The sequence below is a fragment of the Hesperophylax consimilis genome, chromosome 16 (assembly GCF_061612785.1).
Source record: "Hesperophylax consimilis isolate HC1 chromosome 16, BYU_Hcon_1.0, whole genome shotgun sequence".
Lineage (NCBI taxonomy): Eukaryota > Metazoa > Arthropoda > Insecta > Trichoptera > Limnephilidae > Hesperophylax > Hesperophylax consimilis.
The window spans coordinates 33984045-34010009 of record NC_142851.1 but is presented as its reverse complement, the minus strand read 5'-3'; the positions used below and the strand labels follow the sequence as shown (position 1 = coordinate 34010009).

The window sequence follows — 25965 nt, the reverse complement described above, 5'->3', positions numbered from 1 at the left end:
ATTAATGGCGTAGTTTCTACTTGTCAAATATCAAAAATGACAGCTTCAAAAGTACCTAACATCTACCGAAATAGCGGGCTATTCAAAATAACACATCTTATTGGAAAACTCTGTATATTATGTGGAAATATTGCATATTTATTTAGTTTTATACAAAATATTGATAAAAAGACTGCTAAATTACCGATTGTAAACGTGCATTAGGATGTGTTGTTTCGGAAAATTTGAACAATGCATCAAATTTTAATGTTCATTTTCGGGTTCTATGAAAGTCCTATTCAAGTTTTTTTACTATAGAATTATAGGTTTGTTTCTTGACAGAAGTGAAATAATAATAGAACTTGAAAAAATCTTTCACAGAACTTGAAAATTAACTTTGAAATTTGAAGAATTGTTAAAATTATCCAAAACAACCCGTCCTTATTGTGAAATTCACATGTATTATTGATGGTGGCGGCAGAGGCAAACGACAGATGCTTTCGTGTGACCAATGGTTATGTTTAAAGTGTTGCCATTTGTTGACGATTTTACCGTTCCAAAATATTATTTCTTCTCTAATGGCAAATATTTGTATGATGAGATCTTAAGTACAAAAATAATAATCTTGTAAAGCAAAACCCGATTTAGTTTCCATATTGGGATCGGTATTTAAAAAAAGCATCGTGTAAGACGCCCTTAACATTTGGCTTCACTGCGAACAAGACTATACAACAAGAATCGTTGTTTTGACAGAAAACTGAGGGGGGTTTGAACGTTTGAAGCCTGATTGCGTCTTACAATTAAATTATTAATTTGTTGACATCTTCAAGTGTTGAAATTACCTTTGTTCCCCCTTTTGGCTAAATTCTCGCCTTGTATTGTGTGCCTGGCAGTGTATATCTACCAGGATACCAGATGGAGCGAGCGGGTTATGTGCGTCATTACATCCCTCTCCGTGTTGTTCAACGGCCGGTGTAGGTACCGCTAGGTGGGCTGGGTAGAATATAGAGTAATGCTTGCTGTACACGATACTTTTTTCACAGCGATCCCCATATCGGGACCCATATGAAAAACCGTCGCTTTACGAATCATTATTTTCAAACTTAAGATTTTATACAAATAGTTGCCATTAGAGAAGAAATAATATTTTGGGACGGTACTAAATCCTCAAAAAATGGCAACACCTTGAACATAACCATAGATCACAATCAATGTCACTGTTATTTACGAGCTGTGTCACGTGCTTGGTCGTTATTCAATCGATGTTTTTGTTTACACGTTCGTCGTATGAACCTGTATTATAATGATTTTTATACGTGCCTTGGCATGGTGGCCTACCTGATCATCGTATCTTGATCGATACGATACTCGTATAATATGAGAGGTGAAAACACCAAAAAACGGGGGCGCAGATGCCGAAGCAATAGCTGTCACAAGCCTGTCTCTATTCATAAATTAAGTATGTTGCAATATGAAGTTAACACACATAGATAATTTTACTACATGGGTGAGTACGTATGTAAAGTTCTCGTGTATGATTTCCTCTAAGCAAAATTTCAAATCATCAAACATACACGCGAAATTCACAATACTCAATAGTAATAAATACACAATGAAGTATTTTTATCAATATTTAAAATATAAAAATGAATAAACATGCAACATTGTCACGTAATACAGTGAGAGACGACAGTCAAATAATGTCCGCCATCTTAAACTGTACGAAACTCGGTAGCAACATAGATATACCACTCACGGTACCAACTACCAAAATAAAACACGTCCTTTTTTCGGTTCCATGATAACTCAACACAGTGACAATTCAACACACTTTTAAAAAGTGAAATAAAGTAATTAGAAACAATGAAATTTTTTTTTAACCTAACCTACTTAACCCAGTTAAGTAGGTTAGGTTTTTGTTTTTGTTTCATCACTTTCCATGATTTTATATAACTTTTTAAAGATGTGATGAATTATCATTGTGATGATTTATCCGGTCGACCTTTTTTTCATCTCGAATCAAATAGACAAAATTGGTGAAAAAAGGGAATGGTGTAAAGCAGTCATCAGTAGTGGGGTACCAACCCGGCGGCGAAGGGGAGGCCGGGGCGGGATGGTTGCGCCTAGCCTCGCATTGTCTCGCTGTTAATAACAACAATATAAGTACGTAGGTAGGCACGCGACCTTTGTGCGCCTGTCACTCGTCACAATGCGATCAATTAGCGGGGAAAAGCGGGCGGGCGGGACGACAAACAAATTATTCATTAATTAGGCGTTTGCTCTCGTAAACCCTTCCACTAGCTCACCACTCCACGCGATGCGTGAGGATCTCATACACGAGAACACGCGGGCTACATACAGACTCCGTCTATTGTGATCGTTGAAATGTTTCCCACCATTTTCCTAGCCTTGTTAAAAAAAAATTAAATTAGAAGAATTACTTACTTCGCCAGAGTATATATTTTATTTTTATTTGTGGTTTTTAAATAGTTACCTATGCCCTAATTCAATCCTCATCCATATTTACGCAATTTAAATTTAAATTTGTTTATATTTTCTTTAATTTAATTATATTTCCTGTGGTTATTCGAAATATCTTAATTGCTCCGTACATCGAGGACTTTTGACCATGGTATTTTTTCTGAAGGGGAGTTTTATTTAATTTATTAGAAATCCTATTAATGCGTAGCCATAAAATATATTGTATAGTAAAATATGGAATTGAAGTAAATAATTCGTTTAAATAAAAATATATTTAACTCCTTCAACATTTCCTTCATTTTAGAATATGAATCCATTTTTGTTTTAGCTCTATTTTGTAGTATTGTCATTTGTTTAAACACAACAAATCTCAAATTGAAAAAAAATATTTAATAAATACCTTTTTTTTCAAAAGAAAGACAAACATTCCCGGGTTACGAATAACCTGACAATATTTGAAAATCTCCTACTACCACCACAGTAAGCGGAAAATGTTGCTTGTGTTGTGATGGAGGACTTAGCCATCCGAGGAATTGAACACACTACGCCTGGGTGGGAACCAAACGCGATGTCAACTCAGCCATCGACCGGTCAAAATATCTCGTCTTTATATTTATAATACTATCTGAAGTTCCCGTGGTTGCCCGGACTTTGCGCAGAGTTTTTAGAAATAGGATGTAGACAGTAATTTTCCGCCTATCTTAAACGTAGTGTGCAAAATTACATCAAGAAGTATTAAAATTCTGCATTTCAGGGGTGAGAAAAGGAGATGTGATGGTTTTTCGAAATTTCATGTAGATAGTGAACTTCCTATTGTTTTGAAGGTGGTGTGCAAAATTTCATCAAACATTAGATATGTTTACAAAAACAAAGCCATCCCATCCAAAGACACTCTTCCAGTTCGTTGAATTTCCAACATATTTAGAAAATTTTATTAGATAAAAAAAAAGAAAATAGAAAAAGGTATACATACATACTTTTTGCGTCATTCAATAATACTATAGAACAGAAAACCGCAACTCGGTTCACCCGATCAGGATTTGCCATTTTTTTAGTGACAATAACCTCAATAATACCTTTGTCTAACTAAATGCCTTTTTAGTTTCGTATTAAGTAAATAAAGTTTATAGGAAAAAATATATGTCCGTTTATAGTAAAAAAACTTGAAAGTCTTCAAAATAAGTGACTTCAAAAACCGTATTTCATTTTGAGATAATTTTAAAAACAGTGTGGCAACCAAAACAGCAGTGAACTCACAATGGAGTAACTCCTATTCGCGACTCATCCACCAATAGCTGACAAGTGTCAGAGGCCGTACGAGCCGAAGCGATTCATTCTGTTACCACACTCCGCGAGGTGCTTCCGCATTCGCTCACCACCTTCTCGTTTAAATATGAATATTAAATTACGTGTGATAATTGATTGCAAACATACCTTTAAGGCGATGCACTACGTAGTAATTTAAAATCATGTGTTTTTGGTTTGAAAATTTAGTCGCCTAGAAATGTTTCAGATGCTTTAATTAAATACTGCGAGTATAATACATCCTGGCCTTTGAAATAATCGAGTATTTTTTACATAAGTCTATTTATAAGCTCAGAAAAAAATAATGTATAGGCCTATGAAAACTGCTTTAAAGTTCAAAATCTCATACTTACGAACCCATTTTCGGTTATGGTTTTATTGTATAATGTGACAAATTAAGTTATTTATAAAATGATCGAAAAACATTTAAATATTTGTGCCGGAACATCCACAAAATAAAACAAAAGGCACTTTTTGGCCATGTTTTTTTCTTGCATAAATCATAACAGGTGGATGGTGTTAAGCGGGAATTTAAGCCTTATCGCCATATACGTAAGGTGTGTTATTGATAGCGGCTCGATTCAAAATATTACACGACGTAGTGCATCGCCTTAAGAAACTTTAATGGCGTTCTTATTCTATATATCATCCATAATAACACCCATTATTTGAAATTAAATGTCGAGCGGGACCATTTTTGGTGAAATTAATTTTTTTGTCTAGACCCGGGGGGTTAATAAAACCGCCGGTCTCCAGTGTTACCATATTCAACCCGCTGCATTCTGATGAGACACAGAACGGTTTGGTTGGTTGGATTTGGTTAGATTGCCGCCACTTAACCCGTCGTCAATCAGCCGACACAAGAGGTCGGACTTCCGAAATATCCCCAAGCGATTTTATTCCCAACCAACCCCTTGTTCAAATCTCCCCCTGCTATATTGCATATTGGGCAAGTACCTAAACTACCGACCTATCAAAAAGTTAAATATCGATTAAAGTCGTGCAATAATGTCGATTTGAGGTACCTATCGAAGTGTTACGAAATCGTTTTAAATAAATTAAAATACTGCATTGCATACTGCAAAACCCATAATAATTGAGCTTTAGCGTAATAAAATTTGCACAGCTTTTTAGTCTAGATTCATTGAATTTATTAAAAAAATATATACCCCAACTCAATCTATTTACGATTTGGGAGCGGGTATGGGTACCGCCACCCCCAGGAAATGTTTATTGCATAACCAACACCTCTACTAAAGATCACCCCGTGTACGTTTGGTGACTTACCAGGGTGATTAAATTTATTGAGTGGGGTTTATCTGGTTCTTGGCGGCGAATGCGTTTGTCCAAGTACGCGTGGCGGGCTTGATCGGGAAGGACTTGTTGAGGGAGATCTTTTGACCTCTCCAGCCGGACTCTCGACCAATCGCCTTGCACCACAGTGGGAGGGAGGGGTTCATAAGTCCGTCACTCCTGGACACATTGAGCCCTCTAGATTCCTACCCACCCCTCATACCTTTTCCTTCTCAGAACCTCCTCTCCTTCCTTTTACCTAAAAACACCGTCAACACAGCATCCCTAAAGATGACATAGGCCATGGAGGATTTTTTTTTCATAAGGGCTTCCTGTGTGAAGCTAATGTAAAAAAAAAGTTACAATTCGAATTTCGTTCCAAAAGCGAAAGGATTGTACAAAAAAGGTGAAAAAAATCACGTAGGTACTTGTCTAACCTTAAATAAACTTTATCTAATTAAAGTTTATTTAAAGTTAGATAAATAGCTATGACCAAAAAATCACTTAGGTACTTATCTAACTCTAAATAAAGTTTATCTAATTAAAGTTAGATAAATACCTACGACCAAAAAATCACGTAGATACTTATCTAACTTTAATAATAATAATAATAATAATTGGATAATTTGTAGAGCGCCGTTTTTGTGAAAAATCACCTCAAGGGCGCTGTACAATTTATTTCCTAGGATCTACATTTGTTATTTAGAAATGATACCAAAACATACTTACCTGGCAAGTCACTTCCAACAAACACACTTATATTAAAAAGTTTATGCTTATAAAAGATAGAACTGCACGCAGAGGACACTATATCAAAAAACACTGGTCGTCGCATGATCTTAAGTCTGCTATAGTTTTTATTTTAATTTAAATGTATTTTAACTGTCTTAAAAGCCTACAAATTGTTAGTTGTTATCATTTTTATTTATTTATTTTTAATTATTATTTTTATTTATTTTATTTTATTTTTAGTATTTTTTACATTTTGTTAATTTAAATTTAAATTGCCGTCAACTGTGAAAGTGGAGGTTTCTGAAATTATGGATACGACTGTCTGAAAAGGTGCGTTTTAAGTTTAGACCTAAATTCTGTCGAGTCTGCGATCATTCTCAAATCATGTGGCAGTCCATTCCAGGCTTTAGGTCCTGACACGGCAAAAGCACGCTCACCGAACTTAGTATCTGGTGTGCGCTTTGGTTCCTTCAACCTTCCGATAGCTGATGACGTTGCTGACCTAAGGGTTGACTGTCGGGAGTTGGAATCTTCTGGAATACACAATTCTGATAAATAAGCCGGAGCCATTCCGTTAAGTGACTTAAATACCATCCAGCATACCTTGAACTGGATTCTTTCAGGACATCTGAGCCAGTGCAGATTTTTGAGATGCTCTGAAATAAACTTTATCTAATTAAAGTTTATTTAAAGTTAGATAAATACCTACGACCAAAAAATCACGTAGGTACTTATCTAACTTTAAATAAACCAATAAATTCCTCCACGCCAGCTTTATTTTCGGAATAAAAATAATATGATTTGAATTTCGCTCTAACATAAATGAGGGCGTAAAGGAAAAGAAAGTCTTTAGAGGGCGCGCGTGTAGCAGCTTCCGCACGGCTTGGGCGGTGGGCGGTGGGCGGGGGGTTTATTATTAATTTAATGATGATGACAGACGTAACGGGGGAACGAATTATTGGTTGTTATTGAGCGGTATAGAAAGTTCTCCATCACAACACAAGCAACATTTACCGCTTACTGTGGTGGTAGTAGGAGATTTTTGGGTTTTTCGTAATCCGGGAATGTATATCTTTCTTTAAAAAAAAAATTATTAATTAAAAATTTGATAATTTTTTTCGTATTTCTGTTAAAATTGGGACTGCAGGCCTGAATAAATTGACTGTGAAACTGTCGGTAAAACACGAATATGTTATAGTTATACACATGTTCATAAAAATTATGATATTTTCGCATTTCGTCTTTATATTTATTAGGATAAGCACAGCTGCACGAACACGTGTTCAGATATATTCTGAATGGAAATTGCGTGCATTCAAGTGAACAGGATTTTAATAAATCAGCCATTCTCATTTTTCTCCGTGTACAATTTTTGACAGCCTCCGTGGTCGAGGGGTAAGACTCTCGACTAGCAATTCGGAGGTCGCGGGTTCAATTGCCGGAGTGCGCAAGTAAATTAAATGTGATTAATTCGTGGTATTTTACAAATTACTTATTTAAAAAAAATAAAGTATATTTGCGGCACATTCCAGAGTGGAAGATACTCTCAGTATCGCCCTGGTGTGAGACCACCATTCAGAACAGAAACGTGGCATGAAATGGCTTTGGTGACAAGATCTGAACAGCCAGGTACTTCCCACCTTCCTCTTCCCTATCTACATCCCCTTTCCACTACCTTCAGCCTCACAACATACCCCGATTGGGGATGCCATAGTCTCACCGGCTCCAGACGGTTGGGACTTTTGTGCAGCTTCACATAAAAAAAACGAAAATAAAAATGAAACTTTTTTTTATTCAGTATCATTGATCTAGATCACACACTTGTGTTTCTGCATTGTTCTGCTAAACCAAAAAAAAAAACTAAAAAGATTTCCAAAAGAAGCAATTCTACTATATTTTATAATTTCTTTGGAAGTTGTATTGCGCCATATATTGATTGACTGGATTTTAGTAAAACCCTTCAAGCCATATTTTTTGGGAATACATATTAAATTTCAGTGATTTCACATACAGGGTGTATCGGCACGTACCCGACAAACTTTAACCAGCTATTCCTTAGCGAATTTGGAGTAAAAAATGTTATGGGCGCTTTGCTGTCCGGTAACATTTTTTTTTAATAAAAAATTTATCATTCATATTTTCACCACATGTCACCAATGTTTTATCCTTTGTCACAGTTTGAAAACCCATCTGGCAATATTTTGTTCGAGTTTCGTTGAATAATGTACGTACGTACCTACGTTGGCGCGCTTTTACAATCACAACGAAATGGCACGGCACCATTCGTCTCATTTTTAACTATTATTAGTTAGTGTGTACGAAAGAGCGAGGACACTTTTTGACACACTTGCTAATAACAGCTGTTGAACACGAGAAACAATGCAAATGACAGTGACGGAGTGTGGATTTTTTATTTATTTTTTGTTTTTAAGGAAAAAAAAAATGTTACCGGACAGCAAAGCGCCCATAACATTTTTTACTCCAAATGTGCTGAGGAATAGCTGGTTAAAGTTTGTCGGGTACTTGCCGATACACCCTGTATGTACACTTTTTTTTACATTAACTCCACACGGGAGGCCTCAAGAAAAATAATTCACCTCAGGGCCTATGTCATCTTTAGGATGCTGTGTGGAAGGTTTTTTTAAGAATGAAAGAATGGGAGGTTCTGGGAAGGAAAAACGCACAAGGGGTGCGTAGGAATCTGGTGGTCAGTGTGTCCAGGAGTGCCGGACGTATGTATCCATCCATCCCACTGCGATGCGAGGCGATGTTCCGAGAGAGTCCTGTTGGAGAGATCAAAAAGTCTCCCTCGACCAGTCTCTCCGGATCCGGCCTGCCACGCAATTGGTGGACAGACGCATCCGACGTCAAAGCCCGGATGACCAATGGCAGAGGTGTGGGTTATACAATAAATGGTTCCCGGGGCGGTGGTACCCATACCCGCCTCCAAATAGAATATTCTTCAAAGTAAAACGTGGTAAAATAATTTTTAATACTAAAAACTAAATTTGTGCGTTAATTTTTTTTAGGTTATTCGAGAAAACTAGAGATAATTATTACTTGACCCTCAAATCTCTCGTAATTATAAATAGAATAGCAATACTTTACATCAAAACCATGCACATATAAACATTAAAAAAATTTCATTTGGTGGTTTTACCAAACCACAATTGAAATATAATATTTGAATACTTCACTGTTGGTGCTGTCAATTGATTTGACATCTCTAATAGGGTATTTAATGTGTTTTTTATTCTAGAAAAAATATTACAATAATGAAGGATCGAATAAATTTTCTATGCCGCCAAAACGACATGTTTGTTTTTATTGGTAAACTAGCTGTACCCCGCCAAGCTTGGCTGTGGCTCACTCTGTCTGTGCAGATAGAGAAACAATAGCGTATGTTGCTTTTATGTCCAACAGATGGCGCTGTTTAAAAAAAAAAAGCTTGTTTTTACTGGTCATAGGTGACATCTATATAATATAGGTAAATAAAACCACATGCATATTCAAATGCAAAGTTGTGTCAAAATTTCAAAGCAATCAGTGAACAACTCTCGGAGATTTAAGATTTTGAACAAACGAACATTTTTATTTATATAGATTCGGAGGCGTTGACATCACGCCAGGCAACGTTGGTGACAGGCGTTTATCAGCCAGTGATGTTTTCTATGTCATAATGAGGTTGTACCCAGTTGGAACCGTTTTGCATTGTGCGGTTTTTCAAATCAATAATTAAGAATGAAAATATAAAAAATAATTAAACATTTTTAGTACAATGATCAGAAAAATAAATTGTGTATCTTCCACACATTTTGAACGGTATTTATGGTTTATGAAAATACCTCAATATTTCAATATCTCTGTAAATATACTAAACACAAAGATCATACTTTAGGTGTTCCTCTGCAATACATTTATGTTGAATAAAATGTAAGTATTTTTCGAACGCAAACAGAAAAGCATGTTATGTGGAAAAAATGCGATAACATACTATGTCCATGAGTAACTGTCCATAACTTTCCGAGTGGTGCGGAAATGAGCGAGGGATACACGGTTTCGCTCACCATTCCACGGCAGGCGATTGTCAGTAGCCGGTGGGGTGGTCTACCGGCTGTAATGGACGTATTTATGTATGGCCGATGTTTTTTCCCTGTTTTCAGCATAATGCATAATATTTTAGTTATGTCCATGTGTCCATATACACGGTGTCCGGAAATTTATAGTACAAGCTGGAAACTGGTATCTACATCACATTTGGAATAGTTTTGCGGTATAATTATTTATTTCGTTTTCGATTATATCGAGTCTGAAATTTTAATTTTTTAGGTCTAATTTTTAAAAAAATCTTTCGCCAGGGGGTTAATATCAGCTGTTTCCCTTGGAATGCCAGCGAATCCCTAGCGGATTTGTTAGGAACTCACTGCACTTGCCTTGATGTTATCGTATTTTGAACCTTCAAAAATGCTCCTAGCATACTAAAATATATTTTATTCGCTTGACAACGAAATAATGTATCTTAATATTAATGTAGCTCGTCGTTTAGTTACATGCAAACATTGATTTTTTATCAGTGAAAAACTGCGTCGCAAATTAATTAAATGAATTCCCTCACTAAAAACAAGAGCCTTGTCTTTTCACGCTGAATGAAAAGTTAATAATATATATGTATTGTTTTATCAAGTCTAATACGTAATAATTTGTGTATTTACTATAAAAAATTCATATTTTAAATAAATAATAAAATTCCATGTCAAATGCCATAATTTTTCATTTTCAAGGCAAATTACTGTTTAACATTAAAGGTATTCATTTCTAACGAACTTAAAAATGACAAATACTAAATATGTACCCTCTGTGTACCGAGTCCACAGCACCGGAGCTCGGGGGATTTTCTAGCACCGCAAGGGAAGGGTTAAGATTTAATAAAACTGCCGCGTATCGACCAGTGAGATTATGGCACAAAACAAACCTTTTTGTACCAGAAGGTACCACCCGGGGACGTCGCCACAACTTGTATTGTCGAGCGAGCCATTCTAATCTGTATCAGAATATTCACCCATGAGAAAAGTGACCTGCTATCTAAATACGGTAGATGAAAAATTCAACATATTTTTTTGGAAAACTAGAGTTTACAAGATTGTTGGAACTATATACTAAATGTATAAACGGTAGGAACTTTTACAAACAATTTGGAAATGTTACATAACCGGTAATGTTACAACGAATAGAATAAATAAATATATATCAGTTGTTTCCTTATTACTATGAATCACAACGACTCCTAATCATAACTGTTGGGAAGTAAGAGCTTCACAGATGTACTCATAGAGGGCAGTGCATAGAGTTTGCTTGGAAGTCCGCAAGATGGCAGCTAGTAGCCAGTAGTCGCCAGGACCAGTTAGAAAGCTCCCAGACAAACTTACTGTTTCAGATACCAATTAGCCAGCTTCTAGATAGGTTGACTATCGAGTCACCATTGTAATACGCAAAGTATTAATAAATCCCTGATTTATCACAAAGAACCTATTATTTATAATCTCCTTCCACGACGAGTTGGAGAACTGTTTGTGGGGACACAACAATAACCAATTGACCCGATGAATCAACCTCCACCTTCGCCGTGCTACAATTGAAACACCTATATTACAAACGTCAGTGACAGATCTGGGAGGTGCAAGTAAAAAGTGTAGACTTACCCCCTTGGAGGCTGGGCGGGGGCTGAACGTTTCCGTATTGCCTGTTGGTGTGGTGACCCAACATCCTGTGTCCACCCTGCCCTAGCTGGGCCTGCCTGTTGTATGGGGCCATACCTGACGGAAAAAAAAACAACACATTATTTCTACAGAAAAATACCATATGAAGCAATAGCTACCAACATTCGGGTAGCACTGTTAATGCCCCTGAGCGATAGCTAGTAGCACCGTTAATACCCTAGTATTAACACCGGTATTAACGAGCGATAGCTACCCAAATTTGGGTAGCACCGTTAATGCCCTTGAGCGATAGCTACCCAAATTTGGGTAGCACCGTTAATGCCCTTGCGCGATAGCTACCCAAATTTGGGTAGCACCGTTAATGCCCTTGCGCGATAGCTAACGGTGCTACCCAAATTTGGGTAGCACCGTTAATGCCCTTGAGCGTTAGCTAGAAATATAAATGAATTTATTATTTTTTTATAAAACCTAAAGGGTGAAATACAGGTTGTTTCATTGGCTTTAAAGACAGTAAGTAATTTATGTTTCTGTATTAATATTCGGATGTTTGATTTTTGGATTGAGCACGGCTGAATTTAAAACCAGAAATCTCTATCGCTCAAGGTATTTTTTGTTTAAATATTATTGCCGAAGTTATTATGAATAGACATACATAAACTACTTTACACAGCTTTCTAGACTACTAACTGACCATTATTTTTCAACAATAATTATTGAAAAATAAGAATTATTATCTTAGTATAAAATTAAAAGTGCTAAGTAATACTAAGCTAGTCATTGTATTATTTTAAATTATAATGTCACATTTAAAGTATTCGCTTCATATGAACAAATATTATCCTCTTTTGTAATCAGCTGATCGGGAATCTAAGCAAATTTTTTTTATCTTTCGAACGCAACCCCCAATAAAAGAGGTTGCTAGAATGTTATTTGGGTACTTTTATCATCCAAAGTGTCAGATAGACTCACCGATCTGCGGGCGGAAATTCCTATTTTGTTCGTGCGACAGGTCACCGGGTTTGAGCACGCGGGCGGGCTCCACGGCACGCTCCAGTCGCACAGCGGGGAACACAAAGTCCTCCGGGTAGGTAGCGTCGCAGTAGCGCACACACAGCACCGAGTTCTCTGTGATGTACGGGAGGCCAGGCACGGGGGAGTTCAGCTGACTGCAGAGGAAAAAAGACAATTAGATTCAACCAGCTTGTGGCCAAGTGGACAAATGCGTCATGCTCCCCCAAGAGCCGTTGATTTCAATTTCTTTTCCAGCTAAGTCTTCCATCATTGTAAAAGCAATATTTTATCAATCCGTTAATCATGTTGTGTAATCAGGTGCCAAACAGCTTGTTGTTCACAGTCCGTACACGTCGCTACTGAAATCAAGAGACCCGCATATATACCGATCGTTGTTGGTTTCTGAAAATGTCAAAACTAGAATGCTTTCATAACCTCGCTCACAACCATTAGTTACTGTAGCTGTCATTTTATATCCTGTCATTCTTTGTTGACTTTTTTGTTACTAGGATTAATCTAAAGTACAAACATTGTTACAAAACGTCTGACACAAGTGATGCCAACTTTAAAGCCTCGACCATGTGAGTGGCGACAACCTCGTCCGACTGTTCGAGGGGGATTAGCGTCACTGACAAATTTATAAAATGTAGAAACCTCCGGGTATGGGTATTATCCGGTATGGCGGTAGTCACCGAGAATTTCAAGCGCCGAGTATTGGATACTTGCATATCCCTGTGGGGGAAGGACCTTAACCTATTTTGCATATTACAATTTTTTACACTAACAACCACCACCTTGATATAACAGGTATTATATCAAGGTGGATCTGAAGTTTGCTACAGTAAATTGAAAGCTCAGTACATTATGTAGTAGCCGGCAAGAATATTCAATAAATAAAAATACATTTTTGTTAAGGCCAGCATTAAGATAATACCATACTTGATAAAGTGACTCATTGATCTTTGTGTTAAACAAACCCAGTAAAAGTAATATCCAAAGGCAAAATTAATGTATAAGGTCGACACTGCAATTGCTGTGCTTCGTGACGTGCGTGGGCACAATTCTTCAACACTGCAATTGCAGGGCTCCGGCTCCTAAGCGTTAACGGAAGATCCTATTATTTAAATAGGACTACCACTTCCAAATATTAAATGATTCTTACCCTCCTTCCACCACACAATCATCTGCTACCATCATGGTCCCTCTCACGCCCTCGCAGGTGTAGGGTACCTCCTGGTCCTTGGTCTTGTTGTTGGCGTTGGACACCTCGATGTAGAGGTTCTTGATAACCGCATAAGAGGGGTTGGCCACCCCCACGTATAGACGGTCGTTCCCGTGGGAGTTACGCAGCTCTGAGGATAAACATTTCACATTAAATACATAACACAAATGACAAAGACAAATTTATACAGGGTGTTAAGGGACGTACTTGATTTATTTTAGTAATTAGATTTAGTAAATTCCTAAAAATACCACATATTTCCACGTAAATTCCGGCTGATTACTGTTGCGGCTGACCCTTTTTTTGTGAATCAACAGGCTTCTACTGTATATACATTTACCGGTGATCAGATAAATCATCAAAATGATAATTCATCACATCTTTAAAAAGTTATATAAAATGATGAAACAAAAAATTTATTAACTGGGTTATGTAGGTTAGGTTAGGTTTAAATTTTATTTTTTCATTGTTTCTAATGACTTTATATCACTTTTTAAAGGTGTGTTGAATTGTCACTGTGTTGAGTTATCATGGAACCACATTTACCATATTATTTAATTAATGTCATTCCTCAAAATATTAATACGGAAACATTTGAACTGCTTACTGCGGTTTAAAGCCAATGAATCCACCTAGATTTCGCTGTCTATCCCATATTTTTAGGTTCTATAAAAATTGGCCCAAAACGACAGCGATCGCTCAAAATGTTTTTGTCATATAATATGACAAAAATTGCTTGAGTGGTAATCTAAAAACTAAGAAAATGAGGGTTGACACTATCTGCATCCGAGCCCTTCAATTCATGTTCCAATGTACCGTCCTGATGGGAAGAAGGCTTGATAAACAACTGGTTAATTTGATTAATCCTTCACACCTCAGAAGGACATTTCTAGCCACAAACATCATATTCCATTATAGCCTCTGAAGGACAGATCTGACCGGGGTGTAGTACATTACAAAAGTTTTTTTTTTTTTCTATTATGCGTAGATATGTGATATATTCGTCATTGGAAAGATAAATAATTATTCTTCACAGTTTGTATCGAATATTTATACATTATTAAATGGATAAAATTTTAAAAAATTGTCAAAGTGCATGATTACGAATTTCGGCATTTTTTCATTGACAGTTGAAAATTAAAAAATTATTAATATTTTTTTATTGTATAAACAGTATAAAAAGTGAAGTGACAGTTTTATTACTTATTACTTATTACCTACATAAAAGGAATATGTTTTACAAATATCGAATTCTTTCAAAATTATGGACGTTCCGAGTAAAAATGTCCTGGTAAGTTTTTTTGTTAACATTTTCATGTTTGATATTTTTTAGAAAGATTAAAATGGTATTTTTTTTAAAAAATAAATTTTCTTAAAAAATAAGTAATATGTAGCACATTTTAGATACCTTGGGAGCTTTCCGAAATTCCAAGAAAATTCACCAAGTCGTTGGGACTTGTTGGCAAAAATATTTAATAAACTAAAGGGTTGAGGAGACTGAGTTACCATCGAGGGAATAAGGTGAAACATGGGAGATAGCCCAATGGGCCTATGGCTTATGGGAAATACGACCGTCTCCAAAACAGTCATTTGTTAATAAATATGAATGTTAGACTTACTTTCAGCTTGTGTAAGGTCACCGTGATAAGCGTTCAGAGCTTTGAATAACCTCTTTTCCTCCACGAAGGGCAGCAGGGCCACTCCCTGCCAGGCAAACTTCTTTCCATTCAAATCTATCTTAAAGTCCTCGGGGTAGAAATCTATGATGGGGGAGTTCTGAAAGAGAACATATCAATTTAATAATTATTTACACAAAACGGAATACCAGTTTGGCAGGATGTATAAACATGAATATACTTACAGGATCGCTCATGAGGGTGGCCCAGGATTTGGGAACCAAGTTTCCACTGGCGGCCGGAAACACACTCATCAACTGCTCCATAGGTTTGATCTGCAAATATATATTTTTAATTAGACAAAGCATATTATGTATAGGCTTTTATCTAAATAAACTAGTTAACTCCTCAGGGTAATTTGTTCGGTTTTGGGAACAAACGGCTATTAACTGTAGAGTCAATCTGTTTGCTTTTCGGAACAGCTCATATGGTCACATAGAAATCGTTGTGTCTCCTTTACTGTTATAGTTAGAAATATGAACTAAACGGTGTTAGAAGGAGAAAACACCAAGCTTTATATTCAAATACAGAAGTTAATCACAGAATAATTAATTCACTAAAATCTCGCAAACTTCGTACGATTCTTAATACACTCCCAAAAACGTGTGTTCTTCATGTTAATAATTTAACTAATATACTAACACCATTTCGTAAGTATAATGAACTCTTGCCATTCCGCAGTCAAAATCACACACTACCTTCTTTAAAGAGCGGATCGGAGAGAACTGGACGACAACAAACAAATTCTGACTTTTGATGTCCACGTCCGGTCCAGTGGGTGTCCAAATTATTAGTTAAACGTGCAAAAATTTCGAAGCAATACAATATTTTCAAATAGATGAATTTTATACTTTTATTTGTTTTGTTTGGGTAAATTAGGTACATACTTCTTATTCAATTAAAAATAAATTTGTTAATTTTAAATAAACGAATTTAATTTTTAATTGTTTATTTGTACATAAATGAAACGACAAAAAAGGGAGGTGACAGTAATGTTTATAATACATTTTTCTAATAAAACGTGTGTATTTTTTGTTTATCAGTAATTTTAGTTCAGTTTTTAGACGAAAAAACGTAAGAAGAGCCATTTTTTAAATTTTTAATGTTTGATTTCAAAAGTTTTGTATGCCGCATGCCTAGACTTGAACATCAAGCTTTGTACACCGATGTTGGGGATAACGGCTTGGGTTATCTTACCCTTAAACACTCAGTTACTATACCACTGTCTAGCTCGCTACAGCTGGCCTTTTTAGTAAATGACATAATAGGACATTTCGGTTAGTCCTAGTTCGGTGTTCTTTCACAATTGTCGCATGCGTTTCTCTTCGTTTCGTTCTGCCACGTTTTTTGTTTACAACACGGAGACTTGTCAAAGGTGTAAACATGAAACCCTAAACTTTATACAGAAAAAAAATGGAAACTATACGAAAGATCGAGAGTAGTATTTGTGCGTTTTTATGAAATTCCCATTTTAATTTTCGTCATATTTTGTATTTAAGTACTACAATTCGTCGCTTTCACTAATTGGACACTTGCCCAGTTTTTGGGGTGGCAGATTAAGGACAAAGTACATAATAATTGTGTACAGAACGAGACGTTTTATGCTCATCACGTTGAACGGCAATAGATACGGACTTTCTTCTTGTGGACCTGGTATCAGTGTTTGGAGATTTTGGTAAGAGAAACATTTGAACACGAAATTTGAACAATTCATCAAATTGATTTTCAAGTTCTGTGAAGGTTCTATTCAAGTTCTATTATTATATTATTATTGGCCAGGGGCTTCACAAAACTGAAATAATAACAGAACTTGAATAGAACCTTAACAGAACTTGAAAATCAACTTTGAAATTTGAGGAATTGTTCAAATTCTGTAAAACAACCCGTCCTTAGATTCTATACTAAATAAAGCAGGGTACTGTGTTGAAATAAAATTAGCACTGGACTATCATGGTACACGGAGTATTACGTCAATGCCCAAAAAGTAAATAAATATAATGTATAATAACTTACGGGTCTGGTCTTCTTGTCGAACTCGGTTGACAGGCCACTGATGTTGATAAAGTCAGAGGCAAAGGGGGCGTAGTGGTATGGGAAGTACCACTTCCAGGAGGCGCAGCCCTGGTAGTAGTAGCGCAGCACCCACGACAGACCCCGCACGTACTGGAGCGCCACATTGTTCCTGGACACCAAGAACGCTAATTAATACATATTGGTTTTTTTCGAAGGAAGCAAAAACTTGGGGGTGCAACCAACGTCCCTCTAATTTTTCCATCGGGATATCAACTTATCAGTGCAAGATATTAAACACACAGAAAAATACATGCATTCATTTGTAGTTAAAATCAAGTTTGTGTTGCACTACCTCCTTCTTTAGCCAACGTTTCGGACAGCATTGCAGTGTCCATCATCAGGGCAGATGTGTATTGTCTATGTTTCTGATTACACATCTGCCCTGACGATGGACACTGCGATGCTGTCCGAAACTTTAGCTAATGAAGGAGGTAGCGCAACACGGCATAATACCCCAAAAAAAAATCACTACAATACTTTTGGCCGTGAAAATCTCAATTCATACCTACCATGATAAATTACAAAAAAATGTAGTTTATAAAAAAATTTCCCTTCTATTGGAGTCCAGTAGGTTAATAATTGGTGATACATTAGTACTATGTAGTTAACAATTATTTGTTTAGATACTGTTACATAATACATAATTTTTTCATATCGATTTCTCACCAGCCCTTGAGGGAGCGGGGTAAGGCTGACAAAAAGACAAATTTTTCTTAAAATTATTTACAGCTTCGGAAGGATATGCTTTGTTTCTCAGGTATACAACAATGAAAGAGTCACAGTAAAAGAGATAGTTCCTCTGTGTATGATTCTTCTATACCCAGAGGAACTATCTCTTTTACTTACCGCTTTGGAAGGATATGCTTTGTTTCTCAGGTACACAACAATGAAAGCGTCACAGTAAAAGAGAGAGTTTATCTGTGTATGATTCTTCTAAACACAGAGGAACTATCTCTTTTACTGCTTTGGAAGGATATGCTTTGTTTCTCAGGTACACAACAATGAAAGTGTGACAGTAAAACAGATAGTTCCTCTGTGTATGATTCTTCTATACACAGAGGAACTATCTCTTTTACTTACTTGGAAGGATATGCTTTGTTTCTCAGGTACACAACAATGAAAGCGTCACAGTAAAAGAGATAGTTCCTCTGTGTATGATTCTTCTATACACAGAGGAACTATCTCTTTTTAAGGATATGCTTTGTTTCTCAGGTACACAACAATGAAAGTGTCACAGTAAAAGAGATAGTTCCTCTGTGTATGATTCTTCTATACACAGAGGAACTATCTCTTTTACTTACCGCTTTGGAAGGATATGCTTTGTTTCTCAGGTACACAACAATGAAAGCGTCACAGTAAAAGAGATAGTTCCTCTGTGTATGATTCTTCTATACACAGAGGAACTATCTCTTTTACTTACCGCTTTAGAAGGATATGCTTTGTTTCTCAGGTACACAACAATGAAAGCGTCACAGTAAAAGAGATAGTTCCTCTGTGTATGATTCTTCTATACACAGAGGAACTATCTCTTTTACTTACCGCTTTAGAAGGATATGCTTTGTTTCTCAGGTACACAACAATGAAAGCGTCACAGTAAAAGAGATAGTTCCTCTGTGTATGATTCTTCTATACACAGAGGAACTATCTCTTTTTAAGGACATGCTTTGTTTCTCAGGTACACAACAATGAAAGCGTCACAGTAAAAGAGATAGTTCCTCTGTGTATGATTCTTCTATACAAAGAGGAACTATCTCTTTTACTTACCGCTTTGGAAGGATATGCTTTGTTTCTCAGGTACACAACAATGAAAGAGTCACAGTAAAAGAGATAGTTCCTCTGTGTATGATTCTTCTATACACAGAGGAACTATCTCTTTTACTTACCGCTTTGAAAGGATATGCTTTGTTTCTCAAGTACACAACAATGAAAGCGTCACAGTAAAAGAGATAGTTCCTCTGTGTATGATTCTTCTATACACAGAGGAACTATCTCTTTTACTTACGCTTTGGAAGGATATGCTTTGTTTCTCAGGTACACAACAATGAAAGAGTCACAGTAAAAGAGATAGTTCCTCTGTGTATGATTCTTCTATACACAGAGGAACTATCTCTTTTACTTACCGCTTTGGAAGGATATGCTTTGTTTCTCAGGTACACAACAATGAAAGCGTCACAGTATGTGTATGATTCTTCTATACACAAGCTAAAAAATTAAAGTACAACTAAAATAAGACAAAGACCCTCGAACGAGGGATAGTTTATTGTTTCTTTACATTGTATCATTTTTTTATTTGAATCTATAACCTCACTAGGACAAGCCTGTATTGAGGTTAACACATATCTGGCGTGTATTGTTTGCGCTGGCGCTACGCTCTCTCCGGGCGAAAATAAATGTCCCGCACAAATTTCTTTAATTATATTTGAATCGCTATATCCTATTTAATAAATAAATATTTTAATAAAAATTTCTACATAGTAACTCAGCATACCCAAGCTATAAAATTACTAAACGAAAATCGAATATTATTTGAAATGCAACTCAATTAATCTTGTAATATGTTTATTACAGTCCGCCTTTAGGTATTTGCTCACACCTGCTTTCTTTAAATATGCCCGACATCTCTCGCTCTCTTGCACATAGGACTTGAATGGGGCGGAACAGAGATTCGAATCGGGTTTCACGGTCATAAAAACACTCATTCCAGGAATTGAATTATTACAATAACAAATAATATACTATCCTTTTTTTGAAATACCGATGTAAATGAAAGGCACGAAGATAAACATAAAAAGAAGACATTACGATTCGATAATTATGTACATATATTTGGGACCTTCACAAAGAGATGGTATTTAATATTCATATAAAAACATTGAATAATTTCATCTTTTCTGCCATTGAAATAAGGCCGGGGCATAAGGTAGAACTACCCTTCCCGGCGTTAAGCATTAATCGACCGAACGGGTAGAACTACCTTTCCAGGCCGAAGTGTGTTAATAGTAGTTCATAAAGTTTTAACAAAATAATAATATGGTGCAAACCCAGAGAACCCATTATAAAAAATCAGTTATTTTTGTGTATACTGCCATACAAAAATCTGCTATTAAATTCAATCTTTTCTTCAAGATGTGTGCAGAAGATGAAAACATGTGTGCCGACAATTTTTAAGAAATGTGTGGCCGCACTCGCGCATACCTTAGAGGGAACATCTTAAAGATATTTTGTTGTTTCGGTCCCTTGAAGACTAAATTTGAAAAATGGCCCAATTTATCCCACATAATAAGGTTTTCCAGGTAAAGAAGTTTTTTTCTTCAATTCAATAAAGTGGTGTATTACAAAGTGTGTTTATCAATCGATATTATACTTTTTGAATGGTAATGTTTTTGCCACCCTCGTCAGCCTTCCTCGTCCTGCCAATATGTCTGCCATTTCAACACGCACGTTACATGTTAAGAATTGGGTACCTGTGTGTGTATTACCTGAATATCAAGTTGTCTGAGGAGACGTCGAACTTGCTCTCATAGTATCTGTCTTTGAAGCCGTCCTCCCACAGCCGCACCTCGTCGTGCGCCTGCTCGTCCTCTTCGTCCGACACCTCGGGCTTGTTGTTGCCGCCATCAGCCTTCCTCTTAACGCCTCTGCCCTCAGGAGCCTGCCAAAGTAATATTTAGCATTAAAAAGACCATGCCAAAAAGCTGAAATGCTGTAAATATTAAAATAAAAATAATGTACTGCAATGGCGTCAGTTTGTTGTGTAAAAGTACTCACATTTTGGCCAGCATCAGTTTGCATCCCGGCGATGCGCATCTTGAAGGCCTCGTTCCTGGCATTGTGTACTGGACCAACGGAGTTTCCTCCAATGGCCTGAAAGAATAAATAAATAATCAGTAAGTTACAACCAAATGAACATTCCGCAAATCGTCACAGATGAAGCGCAGTCCACGGGAACAAAGAAACAATGACTTATGGAGAAACGAAATATGAAAATTACCAGCAAAGTGTGCATTTCAAAAGGGAATGTGAAAATCAATGCTTGCATTCAAGATCTCGCTACACATGAAGGCACTAACAGCCAAAGCACCCAAGAACCGGGAGATTTTTCTGAACAGTTTTAAATTTACATATCAAGTTAGATAGATAAAGCTCACGGTGGGCGCGAACTGCGTGTTGTTGAGCATGTTGAAGTTGGGCCGCTGCTGCTGCTGGGAGCGCTCGCGCCTCTTCTTGGCCTTGTCGCGTGACTTGAACATCTGCTCTGTCTGCTGGCGCTTCTTGAAGATCTCGTCCTCGGCGTGGCCCAGGTCCGCCATTATCATCTGCACACGGTCCAGGTTCACGTCGCCTGAGTCTGTCAGCCAGCCCTGGAAACATAATCAATTGTTATTATGTGACTATCGCAAAATGATTCAAATCAATGGCCGGTTTTTTAAACAATAACTGAAGCCATTTGAAGAAATGATTGCCTTAGGCCGGGAGACCTATCGGTCTTCAGTCCCTTATGTAGCGGTATTTCGAAGACTTTACATGTATGTTTACTCTAAAATTGTACAGGGTGTTAGATGCTCGGTACAGTGACCGTGAGGTTATGTTTAATAAAAATATAATTTTTATATATACATATAATTGAGTAAGGTTTTGGAAGAAATTACGAATTGTGCAGTGAGACAGCAGTAAACAAGACACTTTTTGGTGTCCATGTGATTAGTCAGTAAAAGTTTGTTTTAGCATTTATTTTACAAGTCCTTCTAACAAGAGACGTTAGGCATCCTTCCTCTGCACAATTAATAGCATTATTTTAATGTTAATTATAAGAAACATCATAAACAAATTGATTAGTTACACTATCTAATTCACGCAGATCCTACCTTAGTCTTATAAATAGTCTTCTTGTAGAGATTGACCAGCCTGTCGACGGCACCCTCCCTGATCTCCAGACTGGGCAAATGCGGCAGGAAGTCGTTACCCACGAAGAAGCACATGAAGACCCAGTCGTCAAGGGCGCGCTCAAAGTCATAGTCAAAGGGCAGGTTGGGCATCTGCAGCTCACGCTCCAGGTACTCGCGCAGCACGTACAATCGCACAAAGATGAACTGGTCCTGCACCGAAAAGGCGGGCGGGCCACCGGACGGCTCTTCTTGCACGATACCAGCGCACTCTTTCATCTCATGGCCTGGGGATTCAAATATATGTAATTAGATGGCAAATTCTTTCAACTCGTGGCCTGGGGATTCAAACTGTATTCCACTAAGGGCCAGATGTTTCTTTAACATAATTTATTAAAAGCTGGGACAGGGTATTCAATTTCTTACAGTATATAATATGTATAGTATACCGATTTGTCCACAGATGTCGCAAGGCCTGGGCTTGTTGGGCTTGAACTCCTCGCGGATGATGGTGAAGTTGGGTTCGTGCGTGGCTAGCCCCAGCATGATGAGATCGGCGTCCGCCCCGCACAGCACGTGCTGCGTGTTGGGATCGTGGTCAGGATGAGCTGCCAAAACATGTACAACATAAAATTTGACATCAATTGCTACAGCCTAATGACCATAGATGACGAATTTAAACAATATTGTTTAGTATAGGGTTTTAACGATTTATAACAGATTAAAACTTCAGACCCCCGTTACACACATAGACAAACACAGGCGGGGCCCTACAAATTTACTAGCTTCCCGTTAACAGCTGAGAACCTGGAACCTTCATTCAATAACTTTAGTAACACGGTGAGGGCTTTGTGAGACGGACGCACGTGGCATGCAGGGATGTCAGCAAGATGGAAAGATGCTTGGAAACAGGCAAATCGAGCATCACTTGGCTGATCGGAGCCTCAGATTGATAGATCTAAAAGTTGGGAACAACGGCCGTAAGTATTTTATGGATGCCCTGAGCCTCCTGTGTTACAGATTGACCGTGCTAGGGCCACAGGTCCTGATGTTATTTTTCAATTAATTTTGGGTATTAATATGCAATTTAAATGAAAATAAAAAATAAGAGAAATAAATACCTCTTTGCCTCCGAATGTAGTCCATGATTTTATGTTCTCCTTCTCCAGGCACTTTAGCATCTGACAAGATCACCTTGATTCCTCTCCAACCGGGATCATTATTCAGCCTAAAATAAACAAATAATTATGATAACAGTAGAATATCACACACACGGTGTTCAGAAACTCATAGTACAAGTGAGAAACTGGTGAATCTACATCACATTTGGAGTTGATTTTTATAATTATAATTTTTATTTGATTTGAGTTTTTGTTTTGGAGTAAATCGAGTCCAAAGTTGGATTTTTTTTAACATTGATAATTTTTACTTTGATGTCATTTTATTGTCTATGAAAGTTGGCGGGGCCACTTAAGATTATCAACGATAACGATATTTGGAAACAGGCGAATCGAGCGTCACTTGGCTGATCGGAGCCTCAGATTGATAGATCTAAAAGTTGGGAACAACGACCATAAGTATTTTATGGGATGCCCTGAACCTCCTGTATTACAATTGAAGTGTATGTAGGATAAATTGAACAATTTTTCAAATTCAGGTTTCAAGGGACTGAAAAACCAAACTTCTTAAGTAGATAAGAAAAAATTTAAATAATCACCTGTCGTGCACATAATAGTGCAGGCACTTGCTCAGTCTGTCCATGAACTCAGTGCCGGGTGTGATGCAGTTGAGGTCAAAGTGGTTCTCCTTGGTCTTGGGCGGCGGCACCGTGGCACCCTTGGCCTCCAGCTCCTCGCGGATGCGTGCCATCTCAATGATCTTCTCCTGCGTCTCCTTAGAGGCGCGGAAGCGGCGGGAACGCTGCTGGTTCATCTTGGCGCAGGGAGCCTGAAATCATTTACATTTGTTACTTTTGTATGTATGAATGTGAATGAAGTAAGCAGTGTGTGCCGAGAAAGATGTATGCGGTGGTCCTTTTCTCTTCCTACCCTGTGGCAAACGGCGTGATTGGTTTGTTACTTTTATATCAAACTTCGTTAATCTATGAATTTGATGACGGATCTGTCAAGTAGAGGTGAGTAAAATAATGTGAACTAGTTTTTTTTGTAACATGGTTCGTGGTTTTGTAAGCGAATGTTCATTTCACGTAATTGTAACTTTAAATGCTGTGTTTTCCACCCCTGTAATGATGTGAATAGTTGGTTTTTATACTAAAAGTTGAGTCAAAGTTTTATTTAAAAAAATCTTTGTAAAGTGTGGACTGCGATCCTAAAACATTTTTTTTTTAAATAAACATAAAATTTACTTCTGTTGAGAAAACAACACAAAATATCAGAAGTACATAAATTGATTTTGTTTAGATAAAATATTAAATATTGATCACCTGAAAACTACATATTTTGTTTAGAATAAAATCTTAAATGTTGATTACCTCAAAACCACATATTTTGACCAGTGAGAGCAATAATATGTTCCAAGGTGTGCAGTTCAACACAATCCATATCTTTAACTTTAAATATTAAAAATCTGCCAGATTGTCAAGAAAAAAAAATAATGTAACCATTTTATTGGTTAGTAATATTATCATCTGCGTACTCACCACACCATCAATAGCCATGTACAGAACCTTGCGGGGACGTACAATCTTGAAAAGACGATCCACGCACTCGAAGATGGCGATCATCATCTCATCCTCGTTCTTGGGGGCTAAAATACAACAAAAAATAAGCTACAAGTTCACCGAGACAATTTCATTCATTGTAATAACCTACAAAAAGGGTCGAGGAACTCGAAGATTTTATGTCAACTGTGTCATTGTGATGGTAATTTTTATGCAATAAATTGATTCCTGTGGAAACATATTAAATACAACAGGTAGAAAGATGAACATTAATTATAGTACGCTGTCATTACCGGGTTTGTCTTCAGGGTGAGTGCAAGGATGAATGATTCCATTCATGTCCAAATAAAGGTTGTCAAATTCAACCCCATTGGGATTCGGGGCTGATGAATCCACAGGCACTTGAACTCCATCCACATCATTGGACTAAAACACAAGCAAGCAAATAAAACAAACATATTTTCCAGGAAACATTAACATATAAACAAAATGTAGGTTAACGCGAAAAGTCAACTATTTACCGCTTGTTCAATACATTCAACGATAACGCTGGGATATTTGCGGCTAAGCCAGCGAAAAAACGCCGGAACTCCCATAATTCAGATAATATCAATAGTAAAATTTAGAATTAAACTTTTAATTTTATCAACGCGGCGATTCGGAGATGCTTGTCAACAGGAAAGTCACAGAAAAACCGGGAGCTGATTTGCTTGACATTACAGACCATAGAACCAAAATATTGTAAAAGATATCCAGTCCAAAAGGATATATAAACAACAGGCTACAACTAACAAAGTCCGGTCATATTCGGTGTTCAGAGTACAGAGCACAAAATATTTTATGGTTTATGATTTTCGCGGCCAAAAGTAATATCGTCCGTAATAATTGAACACTTTAAAGCTGTCCCCGCTGT

The 25965-nt window shown here is 37.0% G+C and overlaps 1 protein-coding gene across 1 annotated transcript in view; it reads right to left on the bottom strand.

The window, feature by feature from the left end:
- The window catches only part of Rat1 (5'-3' exoribonuclease 2 Rat1), an 86390-nt gene extending 60655 nt beyond the window's left edge, over window positions 1-25735 (bottom strand). The window contains exons 1-16 of the mRNA XM_089640766.1: window positions 25574-25735; window positions 25346-25478; window positions 25032-25138; window positions 24090-24319; window positions 23494-23600; window positions 22822-22980; window positions 22355-22659; window positions 21638-21850; window positions 21258-21353; window positions 20969-21141; window positions 17430-17598; window positions 15602-15691; window positions 15360-15516; window positions 13681-13870; window positions 12477-12673; window positions 11490-11603 (exon numbers count right to left, since the gene is read on the bottom strand). Of these exons, the coding sequence (XP_089496892.1) occupies window positions 11490-11603; window positions 12477-12673; window positions 13681-13870; window positions 15360-15516; window positions 15602-15691; window positions 17430-17598; window positions 20969-21141; window positions 21258-21353; window positions 21638-21850; window positions 22355-22659; window positions 22822-22980; window positions 23494-23600; window positions 24090-24319; window positions 25032-25138; window positions 25346-25478; window positions 25574-25648 (2515 nt within the window). The 5' untranslated portion in view covers window positions 25649-25735. The remainder of the gene's footprint in view (window positions 1-11489; window positions 11604-12476; window positions 12674-13680; window positions 13871-15359; window positions 15517-15601; window positions 15692-17429; window positions 17599-20968; window positions 21142-21257; window positions 21354-21637; window positions 21851-22354; window positions 22660-22821; window positions 22981-23493; window positions 23601-24089; window positions 24320-25031; window positions 25139-25345; window positions 25479-25573) is intronic.
- Between the last annotated feature and the right edge of the window lie 230 nt (window positions 25736-25965).